The following is a 24,865-nucleotide window of genomic DNA, read 5'->3' as shown; positions in this document are numbered from 1 at the left end:
TGAGTGATGTTTTAGTTTTCATAGTATATAATTTCCAGCCTTGAGGATGCATCATGTGATGTGAAATGTTGGCGTAATAACGATACTCGTGAAAGACATGCCTTTACCTCTTCAACCTGGATGTTTGTCGGGTCTACTATATATATATATATATATATATATATATATATATATATATATATATATATATATATATATATATATATATTATATATATATATGATCGTGGTTTCTAAGCCCCAAGATAAAAGGATTTCCGATGTTAAATGATATCGGTAGCTTAACATTTGTCAGGATAAAAAAAAAAAAGGTGACGCATGTATAAATGACAAAAAATCAATCTATGAGGTAATGGTACTCTTAGCAACATCAGTCGTCAAGGAGTCCCCAAATGTGGCTATTTTATTCGTGGGTAAGGTAACGAGGGGGGGGGCTGCTGCAGATGAACGTTTATTACCTCCAAGTTTCGTCAGTCTGGTCACTACCTTTGATTATTCGCTATTTATACCTTTGGGTACCTTAAATTCATCGCCCGGATTCTTGGCCGTCGTCGCTTATCTACAGTAGCTACAAGTTGAGGAATTCTATGCTGCTTGAAGTCTCTGTCCTTCCTCTGGGATGGCGCCCAGAACTGAACAGCATGCTTTGTCTCAGCGGAGTCTCAGTAAGCACTGCTTTACGTTAGCATTTTCATTATATATAACGATATATCATCGAGAGAGAGAATATGAAAACTGAATCATTTTCTGCCATGCCGCCAGCATATTCGTTGGGTCCCGCGATGACGTGCCGTTGTGCTTAAGAGACAGATGATTTCATCGTTATCTTTCACAAAAGAACAGAGCTAATTTATTTCACACCAGGGCCTCCGTGGACGTAGATCTTTATTTTAGCCTTTCACACGTGTAGCTTTTAAACAACTGAAACCACCTCTGTTCTCCTTCTCACACCTGCAAAGCGGAATCACAGGTGCGATAGACAAGGTGGGTCTGATTGTCTGCGCACTATAACAGTAAGTCTTTTTCCAGTTTAACTTACAATACAACTGTGGCACGACCTGCGTCTGCGCTCTCTCTTCCCACTCAATAGGAGCTCATCTCTCGGAGCACCGAGTTCACGACGAACGAACAGGTATGACAAAATACTCTTCTCTCTTTCTCTCTCCACAATGAGACCTAACGACTAAGGTGTGATTCTCACATAAAAATTTTCCCTCTAGTGTAATCCATGACATATCCGGGACAACTGTTATTCCGCAAGCTGTTCTTTTTATGTTTATGATTAATTGTATGTACTTAAGTACTGCTATTCGCGTCATTTCTAATCATCAGTGTATGCACGTACGCGTGATCGATCCCAAGATAGAAAGGAAATAAAAAATGAACAATTTGTGGCGAAATCATTCGTGCCTCTGTTAACCTAAGGATTGGGTACCAGACGGGTGTTCCAGATGAAGGACAAAGTAGGTGCAGTAACCTCATGGTCAAAAAGGCTTCCTGGTAACAGGAAGGATACCCCCTGAAGTCCACAACGTCTTCCTCCCTCCCTTTGGGGGAAACTGCTCTAGTCGATGGGAAAGACTTTTGCAAAGCAGGATTTGTGGCATCAGAAGAACTGAAAAGTGAGATATTTGTGGCCCAGTGGTTCGTTCGGTCGTGAAATGATTTGAGCGCAAGACAAATGAGCGCCTACAGAAGAGTGTAAGACACTTGAGCGTCAGAAATGCCAAGTTGTACTGAGATCTGATGCAGAACTTGCGCCGTTTTAATAACTTTTCTGTTTGACGTCTGTCCCTCGAGATGTTTTTTTTATTTTGTTGTTACAAGACGTTTTCATATCTCGCATTTCGTAGACACTGTTACACAATTTTAAAATTAACTATTTCTAATGATAGCCTATTTTTATGGATAGGAAAAGAAAGGAAAAAAATGTGACAGTTTTAAATTTCACTTGTTATGAGATGTAAATTCAAAATATCTAAAAATAATTCTTATAATTAAAAGGCAGAAATGTGACAGCTTTCATGTTTATTTATGACATGGAAACAAGAAATCTAAAATAAATGATATACATAAGAAATAAATCTTTAAATACTTCTGCAAGGTCATTTTAAAAGATGTTGAACGGAAATATTCTCTTGGGTCTCTTGCATAATATTCGCTACAAGTTTATTTGAAGTATTTTGTTCGTCTTAAAATATCTAGGAACTTGTAAGTGGTAGAATGCAAACGCCCTATCGACATCTGCATTGCCCGATGCCACCCCTCTAAGGAATTATTTCTTCGTGGATGTTCCCTGACAATTATGTTGTCAAACCTCAGCATAATTTTGCATTTCTGACGCTCAAGTGTGGGCGCTCAACTGTCTTACTCTCAAACATCAGTTCATGGTTATAGATAAACAAAATAGATTCTGATCATCCTATCAATTATAGAGGATCAAGGTCCATAGCCAACACTAACTTTAACTGTTGCTTTGAAATGATATGCAAAAGCAACAGCAAAAATGAAAAGACCTACTGCGCAATGATGTCCGAATATAGTTTTCTTCTAAAAGTCTACGTTAATTGCTAATATCTTATAAATACTTTACTAGGAGCGAAGCGAAGTCTTACTGGAAACGGGCTCAATTTTGGCGGCCCGGCCGTAACGTTATTCAAATGCTAATATCTACAAAAGTATTGAAGATAAAAGGAATCTTCGCTCGGCAGATAAAACCCTACATCTTTAAATTTCATCCCATTTACGATATATTTTTTAAATATCATCAATTCACATTGAAATGATGTTAACCCTTTGATGGTTTAACTTGAAGATTCACGAGTTATCGCCTTTAGGCAGTTCTACTGGTCTAGTAAATACTACTGTCCATTTTCTCTCCAGGATGATGTTCGGAACGATGTCTGTCTTTCGTCGATATTTGTAGAATGCTGTGGCTTGTCATCATCTTCAAATTTACCATTAATCATACTCCCCCTATGATGTCAGTTATTCCCAAACACAGTGAACTCGCTTGAGGAGGTATTTGGGGTTCATGTTGAGTTGAATATAGAATTTAGGCCAAAGGCCAAGCACTGGGACCTGTGAGGGCAATTAGCGCTGAAATGGAAATTGACAGTAAAAGGTTTGAAAAGATGTAACAGGAATCAAATATTATTAGTGTGTGGAAAGTAAAATGAGGAAAGATAATATGAAAGGAGCTATACAGTAAAAGGAACACAAGCGGTTGCAGGTAGGGGCCCAAGGCACGCTGCAAAGAACCTTAAGTAATGCCTACAGAGAATCGCATGGGGTCCATTGACGACACTACCTCCCTACGGAGGGGTTCATTTCTGTGATGATAAAGAAAATTTGCAAGCGTATACTCCGCTATCGTGCGAGAGATAGGTTGGATATCGATTTCTCGGTAGAGAAGCTGAATCTCGCAGGATTCGATATCATCCTCTCTCTCTCTCTCTCTCTCTTAATGGCCGAACGGTCAGGTCGACCGCTTTTCCCTGTCTCTAAGCCAAGAGCTTTAGGTTCGAATTCTGGCCGGCCCAGAAACACTTATCAATTATAAGTCCTGTTGTGTGTAAATTACTCCAAATACATTTTGAATTCGATATCCAGTGACATCTGTGGATTAAAAATTGTTAGTATCAAAAAGCCACCGATGTGAAAATAATGCAAATCTATATTTTTATATATATATATATATATATATATATATATATATACACACACACATATACATATAGGGATATAATCCACAATGATGTAAAATCCTTACGTTGTTATAAAAAATATATATGTCTTGTACAGTAAATGAATGCTTTCGACCATCACCTCTGAACGTGACCATAGCTGATGGTCGATAACTTTAATTTACTGTACAAGAAATATATATTTTATATAATTATATATACATGTAAATATATATATATATTAATATATATTCATATATATACATTACACACATATATATATATAATTATATATATTACACACACACATATATATATATATATATATATATATATATATGTATAATTACAAACATACATGTGTATGTCATCCCCGGCCTCATCCTGGAGGTAGATACGAATAATATACTACACTGGAAATCAACTTTGAAGTTCTTGGACGAACATCTGTCTTGACTAACGACCGAATCGATCGATCGATCGATCGATCGATCGAGAGAGAGAGAGAGAGAGAGATAGAAAGCACACACACCGACGTCCTTATTTTTTTCCTTAAACGTCCTCAGTATGTAACTATATATATACATTTTTTTTTTTACGTCCCCGGTATGTAACTAATATAATGTGTATTTTCTAACCTTGTGCCTTGGTCCGGGGTAAACGGTCAGGGAGAAGAAACAGGTATCGACTTTCTACATTACAAGGATGTAAACACGTATCACATTTCACTGTCCTCGAGAAATTTACCTGCAGGAAATAAGAGAATATGCAGTCACATTCAGAATATGATGAGGATAGCCCCATGACTGACTTTCATGGATTTTGTTTGAAGGAAAATATGTCCAAATTGTATATGTATATATGTATATACTGTGTATATATATATAATATTATATTATATATATATATATATATATATATATATATATATATATAATGTGCGTGTATGTATGCATGTATGTGTGTGTGTATACGCGTATAAAATGGGTTTCACAATCAAGAGGGTGCGTGGATCTTTTGGTTTTATAAAACAATTATGTTAAAAGTTTGAAAGTAAACAAACGGAACATGCTACGTGGTCCCTGAAATACTACTGAAATGACAGGCGGATGTTGACTACGAATGCACCAGAGCAGGTCGAAGCGGTTAAGTAGGGATCAACTTGGTGTGACCGAAGAATTGAAAGGGTTTGGAAAATGTGCCCATACATGGAATAAGAGAAGAGGGTAGCATAGCAGATTTACAAAGCTAAGGGTGTCGGAATATGGTGGAGGAGGAAGGAACGGTGGAAAAAGGAAGGAAGAGACGCAGACCGAGAGAGCGCTGGATAGACAGACAGACGGAGCGAGAAGTATTGGAAATGAAGGTCCTCAAAGACCAGGGAGCGGGAGACGGAGAGCGAGTGATCACTACTGCTGCCTAAATGGGTCTGACTGCTGACGAAAATCCTTCCTTCCTTCCTTCTGCGTCGGAGTAAGAGGAGGCAACTGCCACAGAAGTTTTCTGCACGGAAGTTCATCCACGATTCAGCCATTAAAGTTTGAATGTGGCAGTCAGCATTGTCTTGCTCTTTATCGGGAGACTCTTCTTATGAGAAACGACCTGGTGTGTGTGTGTGTGTGTGTGTGTGTGTGTGATCATGGCTGGCAATGTGTTACCCAACAAGTTAGTTCAGTTCACAAGTGTTTCCCATCACTGAAGCAATTACCCGAACCATTTGTCGAAAAATATCCCATCAGTCTTTAAAACGAACAACAGCAAGTATCTGACTTATTTGTTCAAATAAATACTTTATAAAGTAAGGAGTAGGTAAGGAAAAATAATGCAAAATAATCCACATAAGGACAATAGCAAATGAAAAATCATCGAAGTCATCAAGCAGAGGCACCTTTGTTCGCCAGTGTTCTTTGAATTCACAGTTTGGAATTTCATTTGAAAAAATCATCACAAACTTCGATGCAAGGATGAAGCTTGTTTTGATTTCAGCACGAGACCATGTAGACTGATGAATCGTACCCGAAAACAAGGATGGTTGAGCAGTATTCAAATGTAAAGAAAGACCCAGCAATGTGGCTGAGAGGCCTACTGGCTCCTCAAAAACAAGGGAGCAAAGAAAGATACTGTATTCTATGGGAACTGTTTACCCTGGAGATGGAAAACGCTGCTAAAATTCCCTCACCTTTAACTACAGCTATTATAGCCTTCTGTACCTGGCGCACCTAATTCATTTTCTTCTTCCCTTGATGGGTAAATCTAATTCATTTTTCCCATCCCTTCTAGGTTCCTTCAGATCTAGGCTATACAAACACTCTAGGTTGTCTGTGCCAAGGACCTTTGCATTCCAAGGTCACACACAGATGATAACTAAGGTACCTGGGATTCCACTTCAACGGCATCGTGGAGTGAATTGCAATGGCTTGTCCACGGCAATAAAAAACACAATCGAAGCAGAGGGTCCACAGCAAGAAAACATCGTTCTGTAATGGAGAATGCATACCATTACTTGGCGAATGAGCGCAAATTAGGGTTCGAAGTTGCGCTGAGGGCAAAAAGGATCCTCAAATGCAAAACACATTTAATCACTTACGAACACAAGAAAATACTAACAAGGTCGGGTCTACGTGAGAAAAGCGCTTGGAAAGCAAAAAACTATTAGAAAAAGATTAAGGAACTAAGTGACTCTCAAACCTCAGATTCCTGGCACTTTACCTCATTCTGGAGAGACGGAGTCCTCGTAGATGTACCAATAAATAGTGGAGGAGGGCGGTTTATAGGGAAATTGGCACTGAAAAAGATACTGGACTGGATAGTCAGCCATGTGGGGACAGGCTCAACGGGAGCAAACGTCAGGGGGGGGGGGGGGGGGGTAGTGATTCTGGTATTGTCACTGTTGTCTGTGTCAGTCTCTGTGTCCAGGTGAGTCTCTGGCAATCCATGTTGTGCTGGCCTAAATATGTCTGCGCGGTTTAATTTATCCAACCTCTATGTATGCCCGTTTTGTATTGTGAAATATGGCTTTTTGGAGCACTACCCTGACCTCATGGTTGGTCTGGACACCAAATGGTTCACTCGATTTTCACTTAGTAGTGTTCTGCCTATCGCCGGCAGTTAGTGCCTCCCACAGCACTGGCTCAGGGTCGCCTTCAAAGCTAAGTTCACACATTCACGTATCAAGCCAATGCATGCTCACATATGTGAAACGTGGCTAAACAGTTGGTTTGTCAGCTCGATCAAGTGGATACGTGTCACAGGCCAATGGTCATAAGTCAACATAACAACGCCATACCATAAGTATGAAGTAATGCATAAAAAGCCTACGCGCCGCACAAGATGGAAGGGATGCTTTTGTTAATTGCCACGCCAATAGGCTACACCCCTAAAAGCAATGCGTGGCCGAGCAAGTAACACCCACGTACGTATGCCGTATGTGTAACGACCTCACACGACGTACTCACGTTAATCCAACGTGCAGTGATGCTCAAATCTCATGCGACATGACTCCATAGGATTTCGTTCAAAATTCACTAACTGGCAACCAAGCATGCTCCATATTTATCTATTATTTCAATGCGGAAACGCGATTATTGCATACAATATGGGCATAATATGTTTCATAAGAGTGAAATCTGTCATATATGTCAAAACTGTAAGAAAATGTCACGGGTAGCAAATTTCAGACAAAACACTTTCGAAACATTTTCAAAACTTTCGTTCACACATCGCTGAAGCATTTGACCGAAATGAAGTCGTCATCAAGCATCAGTTCAAATGTTAAAAAAAAAAAAAAAAAAAAAAAAGACGAAAAAAATTGTCATAACATTAATAATGCTTCCAAAGTTAACATAAAATTTGAACTAGTCCTATTTGATTGCTTTTACACCTCAATGCTGAAAAAATGTAAATGGAGAGGGTGTGTGACGTATCATTAGTGTCGGTGCAACAATAACCACCCGGTGTAACATAAGTAGGTCTACACTGAGTAGCGACAATGAAATTATCTTGAAAACACTTACTTTTTATGTGTTAGAGGAATATTTGGATTTCCATACATAATTAATTGCTACAGTTCTTAAATATTAAAAAAATTATGGCATACTAACAAATATTCGCCTATGCAATTATTCTTTTGTCGAAGCAAAGATATTTGTTCCTAGGCCTAGGTGTTAGATTTCTTTACTTTACAATTAACAGTCACGTCTCTCTATTAACAATTTCTAGCCGGAAAGCAAATGAGGTTATCTACACATTCTTGTTCTTCAAATGACCTTATGAAAGATACCTTATGAAAGAATAAATTATACACCAAAAGCGAGGAGAAGGGCTTTTAAGAAAATAATATTTTAAACCAGTTGAAAAACAAGTGTTCCATACGCCTTGATATTAATACTTATGATATTTCGATTAATAGTCATCTTCTCCATACAATCAAAATAATCATCTTTTATTCCTCAAAGAACAGGTAATCTCTACAAATAAAAACATTAGTAACATTACATCTTATAAGGCTTAGATTATTCTTTTAGGCCTATAAATAATTTTGTAACATATAGGCAGCTTAAACGCAGCCTAAAACTTCAACATTCAAAGAAAACTGGTTGTAATTCATATCCATATTGTACTCGTCAAAAAACAGATCATCTCTACAAATAAATTCATTTATAACAGATTATATCTCAGAAGATTTAGATTATTTTTTTAGGCCCATAAAACATTTTGCAACATACAGGGAGCTTAAACACAACCGAAAGCTTCAACATTCAAAGAAAACTTGTTTTAATTCATATTCCTACGTTGAAAATGTTGTTATGACTGTTGAGCTTATTAGGTCTACTGTCATAATGCAGCAGACGTAGTTATGTTGACCAGTCCGAGGAGCATGTAAAGTGAGCTTTCATTGATGGCACAGCTAACCTTATCACACCGCACTTTGAACTTAACAGCGTAAAAAAAGAAAATCAGTTCAAATCACACAGATTACGAATTATACCAATGCATAAAAGGGATCATATTTATATAACCATAAGGAAAATAGGGCCAGCTGTGAATTCACAAACTTTTCGACATGTATGACATTAGAAAAATAAGTATAACACTACTTGGCAACATCACGTCGAGTCTGAGAATCTGAACGATACAAAATGAATCATGTCGCATGAGATATGAGGACCACAGTACGTCAGCGGGTAAACGTTAGGTACAAAAGGGCCGTGCTGCACATGTGTGATTGCAACACATATTCCCCTGCTGCTAAATCAACTTGGAGAACATTGACGACATCCTTGCCCTTATAACACCAGCAAACAGACGCAGAACCCAGGTAATGGAGGCTGTCGTGGAGTATGTGCATTGCATGGTATTGGTGAAAGTTGTGAAGGCCTACATTGCAAATGAAAATCAGAAAAAAGGAGGAGGAAGAGGATTGTTTGGGCTTGGCCGTACCTGCAAAGGAGAGTGGAGCTAGGCCACTGTGCCAACCTGATGGAGGAGCTGGCATCCGAAAATCTAACTGATGCCGCATACCAAGGCTGGCATTATGGTACGGCATGGTACGGTTGATATTTAGTCTATGTATACGGTACGGAATTACGGTACAATAATTTGACCAAAATACGGTACAGTACAGCTCAGGCACGGCAAAATATGGGCAAATTCCGCATCGTACCTTACCTTAGGTTTGGATATATCAGTTAACAATTACTGCTAATGCATATTTGGCCGCTTCAATAACCTCACAAGTAGATTACTAAGGTACTTTATATTTTAGTTTGCAGGTAATATACTATGCATGTGTATGTGTGTGTGTGTAATTCCTTAATTAATATGCGTATGTCTGTGTCTAATCCTTCAAGTAACACGTTGCAGAAGTTTACAGCATCAGAAATATAATCCCACTTCCTCCACTCTGCTTGACTATGAACGTGTCTGCTTCCCCTGCAAAGTATGGCGATCATGTTGCGTTATGCAAATCATTCATGCACAGTATAATACATTTGAGTGCATTGACTATACTGAGTGGTGCACGCCACGGTGTTGTTGGGCTAATTACAGTTCCTTCATTGTTGTATAGGCTGTAGCCAGTTTCGGGAAATTTTCAGTGAGATTTTTTTTCTCTCTGGCTAGGCTGCACAATCAGATATTATACATGAAAAAGAATAATGTTTTATAAGCAGAGTTGTGAACCCGAGATCGTTGCATTTACAAAACCTAACAGATAATCCCTATAATTTTTTTTTTATTTCAAATGGTTTGATTTGTAATTTCTCTATTATTTATTTTTTTCTGGTATCTTTAGTTTTACTTTACTTTTGAACATAAGGAATGCAACTTATTACAAATTTTTATGACATCTGGAAGTAGAGTAAATTTGATCGACTGCTAGTTAATTGACTCGGGTAATAAACGTAGTGGAATAATGCCTGCAAGTTAAACTAGCTTCTTACTTTACCTAAACTGCAATATATATATATATATATATATATATATATATATATATATATATATATATATATATAGAGAGAGAGAGAGAGAGAGAGAGAGAGAGAGAGAGAGAGAGAGAGAGAGAGAGAGAGATAAATAATTGTAGACGAAAACACTATTTTTAGGATATTATGTATTTTATTTACATTATTTTATAATGTTATCCATGTAACCAAATCTCTGCAACTTTGCTTATGTGTATACATACATACGCATATGCACACAATTACATAAAGTTGAAAACAAGGGGCCAACATTAATAACAACTATATAGTAATATAGCAAATTTTTGTATATACTAACATTCTTAGTAGTAGTAGTAGTAGTAGTAGTAGTTGTTTGTTGTTGTTGTTGTTGATGCTCTATTGTGATTAGACATTACTGGTAGTAGCTATTATATACTATCTTATCTAAGGTCTAAAAAATTGAAATTATTTCTTTCTTTCTTAAAGTGACTATTGACTTATAGTACGATAAAGGTACCGAATTACGGTATGTTATATTTACCGTACTGTACGGTACGGAAAACTTATTAAGCGTGCAGTACAAAATTACGGTACGGTATTTTAGCCAGGTACGAAGTACGGAAAAACCAAGGCCTTGGGAAAAACATTCTGTACCGTACCGTACTACCCAACCTTGCGCCACCCGACTTAGCGGGAGTCATCGTAAATGGGTCTCGGTGGAGCAGCGCTGTTGTTCCGTATGTTCCCGAATCACGTGGGGGACCACACTGTGCTTGGTGGCATCGGAACCGCAGCGGCAGACCAAGCGTCATTGCCCCGAAGGCCTGCCGACCACGGTGTGCCCCTGGAGCAACGCAAAATGACCGATGGCGTGAACAGGCACGTATCTTTTGAGCAGGTCGAAGCATGCTCGGTTCCCCACGCATGCTGGGATGGTTCTAGCGATCTCCCCGACACCGCCCCGAATGCACGCGAGCATAAATACGCATTTCGGGATATTTTCGTAGTACTTTCGTAAGCGGTTTCCAACTACCAATTTCCGTTCATGCGTGGGCATGCGTGACTTGATACGCGAATGCGTGAACGAGGCATAAGTCTATCTCCAGTCATTGGACAAGCGAGGTACAGTCTCCAAGGGTTGCTTAGTCACCTGGAAAAGGGTTTAATGCAGTTATAAGTTCGGGGAAGGGAATAAAAGGTCACAAGAGAAAATAATAACGAGAGCTTTAAAGAAAAAGCAATTTCTCTACGAACAACTGTTAGTGTCAGCAGTGAGATAAAATTACGCTACTGTGAGTGCTTTGAAAGGTGAGTGGACTCGCGAAGGGTATCCATCCCTAGTTGCTGGTATAGATCACGATAATGTGCTAAAAATTCACTCATAAAAATAGTCACTGAACGTCCTTGGTTCGCATGTTCGACGGTTACAACTCATTTTATTAGATGAAAACCACTTATCAATTATAATTCCCCTTCGGTAAACTATATATATATATATATATATATATTATATATATATATATACTATATATATATATATATATATATAGCTTGCAGGTAGAGCGAAATGGATATTAAATGACATCTGCTGCTTAATGCATATATATATATATATATATATATATATATATATAGTATATATATATATATATATATATATATATATATATATATATATATATGTATGTTGTATATATTCCTGCATGACTTATTACATGTGTGTGAGAAAATTATATGAGATTAATATTAATTTTATTTCTTCCCTATCAGATACATAAAGCAAAACAAAACAAAAAATTCAGAAAAAAAAAGGAATAAGCGGAGCAGCGAGTCCAAAGGGTTAATTAACAAAAACCCGCCCCCCAAAAAACCAAGAGATATAAGAGTGCAAAAATAAACAAAGCAGCGTCAACAAAAGTAAGGAGGAATGATGGACAAGAAGAAGACTGTCCGGAATGTGGCTGACCCCCATCGTTCAGGCAGCAGCAGCAGCTCGAAGGGAGAGTACAAACGATCAGAGGATGAACAGGTGAGAGTCGTGAAACGTACCGACGCCGAAAGTGATAAACGGACACGTACCCGACAGAAAATGAAACGCTGGATCTAAATCCTCTCAGAATTTACACTATACCTATGATACATGTGCACACACACAAATATATACTATAAAAAAAATTTACTTTGTGAAAAATAATAATACTTTGTTTTTCGCAAAGTAAATATTTTTTATGTATTTCATTGCATTGTAGCTTTAATAACTGTAAATAAAAATGATTTATTTTGTAATTACTCTTTTTGTCATGTGATTTGTTATATTGCTATTGTTTTGGACGCTACGTACCTGTCTGCACACTGTAACAAATCAACAGGACAAATCGACAGAACAACTATGGTGTAACAAATCTACAGAACAACTATGGTGTTGTTTCGCAGTAAATGGAACACAAGAGTTAATCTTCATTTTTTGACCACCAACTGAATAGATCAATAATCAAAAAGCCATAGAACTGAACAAATCTGCATATATATATATATCATATATATATAGATATATATATATATATATAATATATATATAATATATGGATATACATATATAGATATATGTATGTATATATATCTTATATATAGGTTATGTATATATATATATGTATGTATATATATATATATATATATATATATATATATATATATATATATATATAATATATATATATGGATGTATGGTATGTATAGTATAGATATATATATAGATATATATATATTATATATATATATATATATATATATATATACATATAGGCGGATATATGTATATATATATATATATATAGTATATATATTTATATCTATATATATAAATATTCATATATATATATATATAAATATATATATATATATATATAATATATATATATATATATATATATATATATTTCTATAAAAGGAGCCCTAAAAACCAAAATGTAGAGAGAAAGTACAATATTTCAGAGACTGCTGTCTCTCTCTTCAGGTATATGAATGAGAAAAGTTTACAGAAAAGGTGGTATTATACCAAGAGATTCGTCCACAAGTAAGCCAATTTAGGTCACCCCCGCTGATAATCTTCCTTTAATCTTCTTAAGCGTTGGTTGAATGAACACTGCGTCGACGATGTCCGATGTCCAATTCCCTTTTGAGATGTTCATTACCTGCTTCTCTTTTTATTAATGGCCGATTCCATCATTTGACTCTTGTACCGGCAAGTTGCTGGCTATAAATTACAGTGACATATTCCAGTTTATTCTATGGTTATGTTCATTTATATGGTTGAAAATAGCTGAGTTCTGTGTCCATACCTAACTGACCGTTTGTGTTGTATTAATCTCTGGGGAAGTGATTTACCTGTAAATCCGATGTAAGATTGGTCACAGTCCTGGCATGGGATCTCATATACCCCAGAGTTCTGGGGCGATGTCTTTTGTTGGACGTTAATCAGGGATTTGGCTAAGGTATTTGGGTAGGTAAATGCAAAAGGGTGGATTTCCCAAGGGTGTGAGTTACTCTCTTAATCGTCTCCAGGTGGGGAATTTTTATTTTATTGTTGGGTGTGTCTCTGGTCTTGTCTTTAGGGGGTCAGTAGAAAATTACGTTTGCTTTTTGAATTGCTTTCTCAATTATATGGTCAGGATACTTTAAAGATGAAAGTTGCTTGCGAATTAGTTCAAATTCTTTTTCCAGGAAATCTGGGGAACAAATTCGTAAGGCTCTTAAGAACAGGTTGCTAGCTAGACCTATCTTGATAGTATTGTCATGATAGCTAAAGTAGTGAATATATGAAAGTGAGAACGTTGGTTTCTGTATATGGTAAATTTGTATTCTGTCGTGTCTCTGATTATTAAAACATCAAGAAAAGGAATTTTGTTGTCTGTTTCCCATTCAACTTTAAATTTGATGCTGGGCACTAATGCGTTTAATTTTGAGAGGAATTCATTAAAATTACCCCACTTATTATCCCAAAATGTTAGTATGTCATCCACCGTATCTCATCCACAGCATGTTTTTGGGTTTTATTGCATTTATTACTGTAGTTTCAAAGTATTCCATGTACAGATTGGCTAAAATAGGACTTAAAGGACTACCCATACTACACCCGAATTTTTGCTTGTAGAATGATTCCCCGAATGAAAATACGTTATTAGATGCACATAATTCAACTAACTTTATTATTTTGTCAAGTGCCAAAGGGAAATGATCTGAATAGGGGATAATTTTTCCCTTAAAAACTGAAGAACGTCCTGTACTGGTACTTTTGTGAATAGGGAGTCTACGTCAAGGCTTAAAGTTTTATGTTGTGAAGTGGTATATGTGCTTCTCTGAATTTGTGACAAAAGTCTTCCGAATGTTGATGTGACTGGGAGAAAAAGTGCCTAAAAAAGGAGAAAGGAGGCCAGCTAACCATTTAGAAATTTTGTAATTGAAAGCTCCGGCGCATGAAACGATGGGTCTGAATGGAAGATTGTCTTTGTGAGTTTTGGGGGGAAGACCATAAAAGTAGGGTAATTTAGGATTAATTACTTTAAATCTCTCTAATAGTTCAATACTCTTTTTTTTCTCGGCCAATCAATCTTACTTTCCGAAAAAATTCTGTGGGAACGTTTTGGAGGGGATTTTTCGTCAGTTTCTCGTAAGTGTTTGTGTCGCTAAGGAGCTGGTTGATTTTGTCGAGGTAGAAGTCTTTGTCCATTATTACGATTTTGCCGTCTTTGTCGGATCTACTTATTATAACATCTAACTTTTTTTAGCGAGTGGATGGCTATCATGAATCTGCGGGGAACAGGATATTTCTTATGAAGTCAGTTAAAGCATTTAGTAACACTCCTTTTAAACATATCTCTTCACGGCTGTAGTTTTTGTCAGATATGAATTTATCAAAAGCCACTATGAAGTCTAGGTTGTTTTTGCGGTCTGGCATAATGGCAAAGGATAAGCCTAAATTTAAAACTAAATGTTGATTTACAGTAAGGGGGGAGTTGGATAAGTTTAGAACTTTGTCTTGTTGTTCAAGATTATTCCAAGCGCTATTATCTATTAGGTTTATTTAACTTGCGTAAAAAGTCCTGTTGGAATGAGTCACGCTATTATAGGCAGCAATTGTCGGAACAGATGAAATCAGATACCTGTATACGTGGTCCGTAGTGAGGAGGCGAAGATTAGATTGAGTTCCATATACACTCTGCGTAGCACGAAGATGTCGTTTCTCGTTATTGGTGATTCTTTCTTCCAGGAAAATCTTGTGTGATAGAGGGAAGGGGTTTGATTGCAGAGTCCATCTCCCGAATCCGTACATTTTTGGAAGTACTTGTTCTTTGAGGCATTCTTCCAAAAAGTGTTTTTGGTTTTCAGCCGGTGTATCTGTTCAGTTCTTTTTCAAACTTGCGGAAAACTGGCTTGACTTCTGGAAGTGAGTGAAGAATCGTGGAAAGGCGGTTGAATTCCATAATGGGCTGACAATGACTGGTAAAACTGTTTCTGTAACAACAGAATTCCATCTAATAAAAGGAGCCCATAAAAACACCAAAATGTAGAGAGAAAAAGTACTATATTTCAGAGAACTGCTGTCTCTCTCTTCAGGTATATGAATGAGAAAAGTTTACAGAAAAGGTGGTATTTATACCAAGAGATTCGTCCACAAGTAAGCCAATTTAGGTCACCCCCGCTGATAATCTTCCTTTAATCTTCTTAAGCGTTGGTTGAATGAACACTGTGTCGACGATGTCCGATGTCCAATTCCCTTTTGAGATGTTCATTACCTGCTTCTCTTTTATTAAGGCCGATTCCATCATTTGACTCTTGTACCGGCAGTTGCTGCTATAAATTACACGTGACATATTCCAGTTTATTCTATGGTTATGTTCATTTATATGGTTGAAAATAGCTGAGTTCTGTTGTCCATACCTAACTGACCGTTTGTGTTGTATTAATCTCTGGGGAAGTGATTTACCTGTAAATCCGATGTAAGATTGGTCACAGTCCTGGCATGGGATCTCATATACCCCAGAGTCTTTGGGCGATGTCTTTTGTTGGACGTTAATCAGGGATTTGGCTAAGGTATTTGGGTAGGTAAATGCAAAAGGGTTGGATTTCCCAAGGGTGTGAGTTACTCTCTTAATCGTCTCCAGGTGGGAATTTTTATTTTATTGTTGGGTGTGTCTCTGGTCTTGTCTTTAGGGGGTCGGTAGAAAATTACGTTTGCTTTTTGAATTGCTTTCTCAATTATATGGTCAGGATACTTTAAAGATGAAAGTTGCTTGCGAATTAGTTCAAATTCTTTTTTCCAGGAAATCTGGGGAACAAAATTCGTAAGGCTCTTTAAAGTATCCTGACCATATTAATTGATTGAAAAGCAATTCAAAAAAGCAAAACGTAATTTTCTACCGACCCCCTAAAGACAAGACTAGAGACACACCCAACAATAAAATAAAAATTCCCCACCTGGAGACGATTAAGAGAGTAACTCACACCCTTGGGAAATCCAACCCTTTGCATTTACCTACCCAAATACCTTAGCCAAATCCCTGATTAACGTCCAACAAAAGACATGCGCCCAAAGACTCTGGGTATATGAGATCCCATGCCAGGACTGTGACCAATCTTACATCGGATTTACAGGTAAATCACTTCCCCAGAGATTAATACAAACACAAACGGTCAGTTAGGTATGGACAACAGAACTCAGCTATTTTCAACCATATAAATGACACTAACCATAGAATAAACTGGAATATGTTACGTGTAATTTATAGCAGCAACTGCCGGTACAAGAGTCAAATGATGGAATCGGCCTTAATAAAAGAGAAGCAGGTAATGAACATCTCAAAAGGGAATTGGACATCGGACATCGTCGACGCAGTGTTCATTCAACCAACGCTTAAGAAGATTAAAGGAAGATTATCAGCGGGGGTGACCTAAATTGGCTTACTTGTGGACGAATCTCTTGGTATAAATACCACCTTTTCTGTAAACTTTTCTCATTCATATACCTGAAGAGAGAGACAGCAGTCTCTGAAATATAGTACTTTTCTCTCTACATATTGGTGTTTTTATGGGCTCCTTTTATTAGATGGAATTCTGTTGTTACAGAACACTTTTACCAGTCATATATATATATATATATATATATATATATATATATATATATATCTATATATATATATATATAGCTACTAAAAAATGGTGAATAACGTCATCTTTTAAATTTAAAAAAATCCCATACAAAATCCATTGTAGTCACTTAACGGGAAACCATAACAACGGCTAATTCAAGGAAATCGTTTATTTCAGTGGAGCCTATCGCTCACTTCCCCTCCGTCCACGACGCGCGAGTGGCTCCTCCACAACGGCTTCCAGCAGTTCGTCGAGACTTTCTCACATTACTCGGGACTAGACATGTTCCGACTCTCCAAAACCGACTTCAAGGAGATCTGTGGCATAACAGGAATCACGCTATTTGAAGCATTGAGGAGGTGGGTATGAAAAGTTGGAGTACACAATCTAGGTCCAATATTTACTATTTACGTGAATTATGCAGGGGAGAAAGTTGGGCATTCAAGCTATTTTCTATCAATAATCAAATACCAATGATAAAGACAGAGTTGTCTACACATGAGAGGATAATCTGCAAACTTACATGGGACAGCATGCTTTCCAGCAACGCGTGTATATATATATATATATAATATATATATCATATATATATATATATATATATATATATATCATATATTTATAATATATATATATAACTTGATGGATATAATAGTGCCAAGACTAGGAAGAACATTCTTTAATATTACGAGCTTTCGAGGTTTAAAACCTCATCTTCAGGCTGAAAAAATGACAAGAATGAAAAATAACTAAAAATTTCATTAAAATTAATTGTCTGATTAAAAGCTTCAGTAAAAACATAAAATAAACGAGCATCACATACAAACTAAAAATTAAAAATTACGAAAAAACTAAAACAAAACGCAAAACATACAAAAACAGAAATAAAAATAAGAATAATATGAAAGGCAAACAAACTACCACACTCAAAAATAAAATGGCTAACGACCCACTTTGTATACCTACTATGAAACTATAGCTATCATATAGTTTCATAGTAGGTACACAAAGTGGGTCGTTTGCCATTTTATTTTTGAGTGTGGTAGTTTGTTTAACTTTCATATTATTCTTATTTTTATTTCTGTTTTTGTATGTTTTGCGTTTTGTTTTAGTTTTTCCGTTATTATTAATTTTTAGTTTGTATGTGATCTCGTTTTATTTGTTATGTTTTTTACTGAGCTTTTAATCAGTCAATTCATTTTAATGTAATTCTTAGTGATTTCTCATCCTTGTCATTTTTTCAGCCTGAAGATGAGGTTTTAAACCTCTAAAGCTCGTAATATTAAAGAATGTTCTTCCTAGTCTTGGCACTATTATTTCTCATCAAGCTAAGATTTCCAAGTAGCCACCCAATTACTGAGACTATATATATATATATATATATATATATAGTTATATATATATATATATATATATATATATATTGTTACGTATCGGAGCCTCATATAAACCGAATACGTAAACGGAAAATATTACATGGAAATGCAAAGTAACTGGATTTAAACTTACCTTAAAAAGTGGGGTTTTGGTATTATTATTTTTGGAGAAAGAGGTCGCCAGGAAACTCAGCTAATTACTTTACGTACATTTATTTACAAAAGGCCGTTGGATGGCCTGGGAACAGTAAATGCAACTTGTCCCACGTGGACCAAATCTATCTCACAATAATGAAAACCTGGCCATAAACAGATGTGTAACAAGGCTGGTTTCTGAAAGAGATCTCTGTGATCTCGGTTACTGTAAGGAAAGCACTTGCGGGGCGAGACAGGACACGTGACTCAGCAAATCTGGAAAAATTTCCCAGATTAGACACAAAATGAAAAAGGAAGACTTCTTGCACAAGTTACGGTTATTCAGTTTTATCTAACTCACTGGGGGAAAAGGAGTCTAGTGTTTAACTGAGGTATGCAATGAAGACTTAATCTTTAACAAGTCACAAGGGGAAGCACATGGCCCGATGAGGACAAAGGGTTTTTGATGTAAAAGTGATACAAGGGAAATTTGAAAATGAAATTAGCAAGAGTTGTCTTGGAGAAAAAGAGCTGGTTTGGAATGTTACACTTTCTAGACGTACCTTAAAACCTTGAGGCTTGAACATGGGTCGTGCTATGAAGATGGTCCCGTCAGAGGAGGAGAAGAGGCGCCTCCGCCTTGCTTTAGGTCTAGCTTCGACTGAGACAGAGGCTGGGTATCTTGGAAACGCGGGGATTTCACACACAGCCTCTGGCATTGCTTGGAAAGTCAAAACAACAACCAGCAAATTTGGAAGGAAAAAGGTCTTATGGTGGGAGTCCCTAAAACCCATATCGATGCCTCGCTAATCCCCTGACTTGCCCGTCTTACCCTAAGATTCAGCCTGACCGGAAATTCCTTTTCACCTGTCCTACTGCTTGTTTCTCTCCCAAAATCAGCTGATTTAGGAGAAAACATGGCTGCTCATTTAGAAATAAAATGAATTAAATACTGCTGGGAAGACGATGATCAATATTTGTAACAATATATATATATATATATATATATATATATATATAGATAGATAGATATTTAGATATATGATATATATATAATATATATATATATATATAGATAGATAGATAGATATATATATATATATATATATATATATATATATCCATTTTTAATTTTGTTGGCTTTGTCTCTCCATCTGCACTTTTTCTGCCTGCCCTCAGATCAGATCTTAAAAACTATGGAGGCTAGAGGGCTGCAAATTGCTATGTTGATCATCCACCATCCAGTCATCAAACATACCAAATTGCAACCCTCTAGCCTCAGTGTAGTTGTTATCTTATTGAAGGTTAAAGTTGGCCATAATCGTGCTTCTGGCAATGATATAGGACAGGCCACCACTGGGCCATGGTTAAAGCTTCGCGGTCCACGATTCATACAGCATTATACTGAGAACACTGACAGATAGGCCTACTTTTGGTGTTCTTGATTATATGCTGTAGTGGCCATACAAAAAACTCGATTGTGCCGAAGAAACTTTGGGACATTTTATACCTTTTTATCTCCAACTATGTACAGGTGACCTAATTCTAGCGATATCTCTTGCCATATTTTCATCATATGCTATATGACCGCCCAGACTGGCATAATTTACTCCCGTAGGAATTTGGCCTCTTGTTACATATAGATAAATAGCTGATGTACCCGGTGTTGCATTGACATTTTGAAAATTGAACAGGAAAACTATTTCAGTGAACAACTATTCAAGTCATTAACAACAGCCGAGGTCAACAGCCCTGTTCTCAGAATTACTTTTTAAAGATGTGACTCTGAAGAAAATTAGGCACTATTTAGGTATTGACAGATAAAGAGCACATAAAGGCTACTGCATTGCATTACGAAGAATGTTATGTATTTAAACCTACTTCGTGTCTCAGTCCGATATCAATTTTTTCTTTGTCATTAATCAACTCTTTTCGCTCTTCCATCAGACCACAATCGTGTGTACTTCGTCTGTACATCAAGGCTGACGAGAGAAAATGCTACAGAGCTGTGTTTCTACAAAAGTTCTCCTACGATGATTTTGTACTCAAACTGTCAGAAATTCTAAATTGTACCCCAGACTCAATACAGCAGATTACAATGGAACATTCCACTGGCATTCACATTCTGGTGACTAGTGAAGTAAGTTACATTTATTTATTTTAGTTTTATTCTGAACGTTCAGCGAATGGTATTCGAGAGGAATCAGCACACAAGCTACATATACATTTACAGACCAATTTTCATAACCTGTCCTCTATAGATCCAACAGTCCTTAATTGCCATTTCAACCCTTTCATGCATGTGCATTATACTGGCTTACATCATAGCAATATATTCTGTGCTTTCAAAGATATTTCAAACTTGTGCAAACTCTGAAACGCACAATAGTTTAAGAGAAAACTTTGTACAGCCCACTGATCTGAGATGGTGCACCACATTAATAATGAATCGTAACAGTGTCTTGATGTCCAGAACCAATATTATTCTGTATTGTAATAACCTTAGACTTACTCTCTGGGATATAATTCAATAACAACCGTTAGTAAGACTATATTCACCAGCATTTTTGGGATAAGGTTTATCAAAAGACCTGGTATGGTTCCCCTGCTTGCTCGTAGCTTTAAATTGCTTCAGAGCTCACAGGCATTACCTCTCCAAAAAACCACCTCCAATCTTTTTATAGAGTCTAGGCATGATGCTTCTTTAGTGTAGGATCTAAACATGGTTTTCACATCATGGGAGGTGCAGGACTACTTGGGCATTCATTTTCAGAAAAACTCCTTGGTGGAAAAAGTTGTAATAAATATCTTCTCACCGCAGTTAAGTTGCTTTCACTAATTAAAAATATGCAACTTCTAAGCCTATACTTTCTGTTTATATGCACATCCTGCAACAAGTCCAAGCCTTTCATGTCATACAAGTTTTAATAACAAAAAATCATGGTGGCGCTATTTCTCTACCTGCTCATCTAGAATGTTAGACTGAACAATAAGACTTGCAGCTGTTTCAGTAACTTCCCCACCTCGAGAATAGGTTCTTGTCATTCCTCTACGAGTATTGTAGGCTAAAATATATCTTTCCTCTTAAAGTATTATGAATCACACTAATCCAAACTCAGTCAAGTAGTACTTCCTAGTAAGCCTCTGTCAAAGTCATTTCAACACACTTTCCATGTCATTTCTAGATCAATGGAATTGTCAACAATGTAGAAATACTGTACAGTACCATACTGCACGTATGATCAATAACCAACAACCAGGGAAAGAGAATAGTTTTTCAAGAACAGGACTGATCCAAGGAGGCTGTCCAAATGGTGCCATCACGTAGATGTTTTGCCCAGCTGGAATTTCAAAACTACTTCTACATTTTCTCTGTCAAAAGCCGCCATTTGTGACTTCTAGAGAACGTAAGCAAGAAAGCTAAATGCAACGAGGACATTGCAATCTCTAATATGAAGTGATACTAACAGATTAGCAGAGATGCTATACTGTAATTAAATTTTTTTTTTCTCTCAAGGAAATTTTTTCCACCTTGTATCGAAAGACAAACTTTGTACAATAATTAATTTAAATTTATAGGTATAAACTAATATAGTTTTCAAATCTACATTGAATTCTACTTAATATCAAAACGCTTAAAAGATTTAAGGACGGGCATTTACTATGCATAATCTGCTTATCATTTAGCTCGTAAACAGACATGTAACTGTAATTTGCAACCGACAGCTGTTTAAGTACTTAGGGATGTAGACAGACAAAACAGAATTGTTGCTTCCCACCCCCGTCACCTCGACCCCTAGCCTAAAACCCTAATGCATTTGAAAGGCAATTGAATGCTTCAATTAATTTGAGTCAGCTTTTCTTACCAGTTTAGCCTAGCACAAGAAAAAAAAATCATTGGACACTGATGAAAAAATTCGGAGTTTGAAATATCAAAGTTTAAAAGGGATTGAAAGTAAAGTGGTCACTTTCTGATGGCATATATTCTTCAATTTTCCCCATCATTTTTTGACAGGTGATAGCAAACATGGAAGATGAGTCCATATTTATCTTAGATACTGAGAAAGAAACTCCGTCAACAAACGCAGAATTCGACACAGCAACCCACAGTGATTACTACACCAATGACGAGAACAATGAAGATGAACTTGGTGAAAATGGAAGAAAACAGCCAACGAGACTAACAGTTAAACTTAGAAGCTCGGAAGAATTAAGTCCTGAGAAATAACAAAGTCCTGTAAGTAAGACAAAACTCATAATTACATGTTAATGAGATAGGCAGGTACTTGGTAGTCTGTGCATACACAGTGCAGTATTTTCCATAACATCTACTCCACAAACAGTGGTTGACTCCATAGAGTATGCACCCGTTTACTGCATACTAGCAACCACTGGCCCAACCCAAACCAAGAACAGAGTCACTTATCACCAAGCCATTGCATTCCTCATCCTTACCATAGGGGAGGGCTAAACTGCCAATTTCAGCTTTGAAGTTTATCGGTCCAGCTTGAGAAAAAGTTAAACATTAGCAGATGGAGGCTCCCTTCCTGTCTTGGTGATGCTTTTGACTTGGTTTCCAGTCTTTTCATGTACTGTATTCATATTTGAAATCAAATACGCCTTGCTTACTCTGCTGAATCCTGAGCCTCATTCTGACCTCCTGTCACACTGCCCCTTTTGTCATTGTCAACTGAGACTTGAACCATAGACCGAGATAGGTTTTCTGGCTATCTAAAGGTACTTCCAGGCTTACAGAACTTTTTGAAGCACTCCAGGTTATACTGAAAATAGTGCTAATATTATTACCAAATATAACCTTATTATTATTACTATCATTTTCTTTTTTGCAGGTGTGAACCCTCTGAAGGACAATCAAGACAAAAAATATATAACCCCCTAATATAAAAGATGCTCAAATTATAAATGTTTAAAAGATAAGACCATTTTTTTGAGGTTCAAGTGGCTTTGTAGATAATGTTTATAATATTTCAATTTCATTATTATATTTATCCCATTGCTTGAAATCAAAATAAAGAAAACTTCACACTACCAGACTGGAACGTGTTCTCCACATGGCTGGTTTCCCAGTGAGTCAAGTTGAGCAACTCTGGATCTAGTCAGACAAGTCTCTCGCCAAAATATTGGAAAAGTCACTTATAATGGCTCGAGAAATTGAAAAAACTTCTAATTGCTATGAATTTCAATGCTCATCACAAGTCTGTCTGAAAAGGTGCAAGGGTAAGAAATCATTGCCAAGCTTCCAAACAGAACTCTTTCCTGGGCAAATCCAGTGTAGTTACTCATGCAAGCAGCTTAGGAGCACCAATGTAATCTACTATTCACTTGCACCCCTCATATTTTGGGTAGGGATATTAACTCTATTCATAACCACCTCCTATCCAAGTTAGGGACTAGCATGGGAGTATACACTCCCATAGCAGTAGTCTAGTTAGTCTGGCAGTAAACTTAAATATCTGGCCATCAGCAGTTCCAAACTGGTTTTTTCTGATTGACAGCCCAATTTTGTAGTATTTATTCACAATGCATAACTTCTAATGTACATTTTTTAACTTTGGTTTAAGAAAGGGAACGTAAAAATGTTCCCTTCCGAATTTTATTGATCTTATACTTATTAGTAATTCAGCATGTGTTATAAATATAACCCTTTATACATAAGCATGCATGTTAGTTTTAAAAAATACAATATTTTTTTATGAGTAGAATACAACAGAGTTTGTATTTGTTTATTTGAAATTATATTACTGTAAAATTTTCTTTTTGCTTTCTTACTGTGGTAACCTAATTTTGATGTCTGATGCCTCTTGGCTTCTTAGACTTAACAATAAAATCATGGAAAGAATATTGCTAATAAAAAGATTTTGTAATCGAGTATTTCATTCTTTTACTCCCAGCATCAATAAAGGCCAAAGTTGAACGATTCCACAAGAGAACTGAGATAAGTAAAACGGTTATTATTTTCTGGAAGACTTAGGGAAGGCCTCCCTCTCTTGACTTTGATGTGAGAATGTTCTCCTGAATATTTCAAATTTAGTCTCGATATAATTGGCCTTCACTCTCAC

At 36.7% G+C, this 24,865-nt stretch overlaps 1 protein-coding gene across 2 annotated transcripts; it reads left to right on the top strand.

The window, feature by feature from the left end:
• The first annotated feature begins 997 nt into the window (after positions 1-997).
• On the top strand, positions 998-24,629 carry LOC135195064 (transcription factor CP2-like). 2 transcript variants are annotated; one of them, XM_064221424.1, is made up of 6 exons: positions 998-1,131; positions 11,899-12,157; positions 17,452-17,633; positions 20,733-20,925; positions 22,801-23,022; positions 23,636-24,629. In XM_064221424.1, exons 2-5 carry the CDS (start codon positions 12,056-12,058, stop codon positions 23,011-23,013), a joined length of 690 nt encoding a protein of 229 aa, XP_064077494.1. In that variant the 5' UTR covers positions 998-1,131; positions 11,899-12,055; the 3' UTR covers positions 23,014-23,022; positions 23,636-24,629. The 2 variants fall into 2 exon arrangements, with proteins under 2 accessions (XP_064077494.1, XP_064077495.1); XM_064221425.1 differs by lacking the exon at positions 998-1,131 and adding an exon at positions 8,367-9,002.
• Positions 24,630-24,865: the final 236 nt, after the last annotated feature.

This window comes from Macrobrachium nipponense, chromosome 15, assembly GCF_015104395.2.
Source record: "Macrobrachium nipponense isolate FS-2020 chromosome 15, ASM1510439v2, whole genome shotgun sequence".
Lineage (NCBI taxonomy): Eukaryota > Metazoa > Arthropoda > Malacostraca > Decapoda > Palaemonidae > Macrobrachium > Macrobrachium nipponense.
The sequence above is the reverse complement of the archived record's forward strand: the minus strand, read 5'-3'. Positions and strand labels throughout refer to the sequence as shown.

What these genes read in the sequence shown, in the direction of transcription:
- LOC135195064 (XM_064221424.1), top strand. Translation starts at nt 12,056, where the DNA reads ATGATGGACAAGAAGAAGACTGTCCGGAATGTGGCTGACCCCCATCGT. An exon ending in AACGATCAGAGGATGAACAG is followed by an intron (nt 12,158 to 17,451) that starts GTGAGAGTCGTG and finishes CGTTTATTTCAG; the next exon opens with TGGAGCCTATCGCTCACTTC. An exon ending in CTATTTGAAGCATTGAGGAG is followed by an intron (nt 17,634 to 20,732) that starts GTGGGTATGAAA and finishes CTCTTCCATCAG; the next exon opens with ACCACAATCGTGTGTACTTC.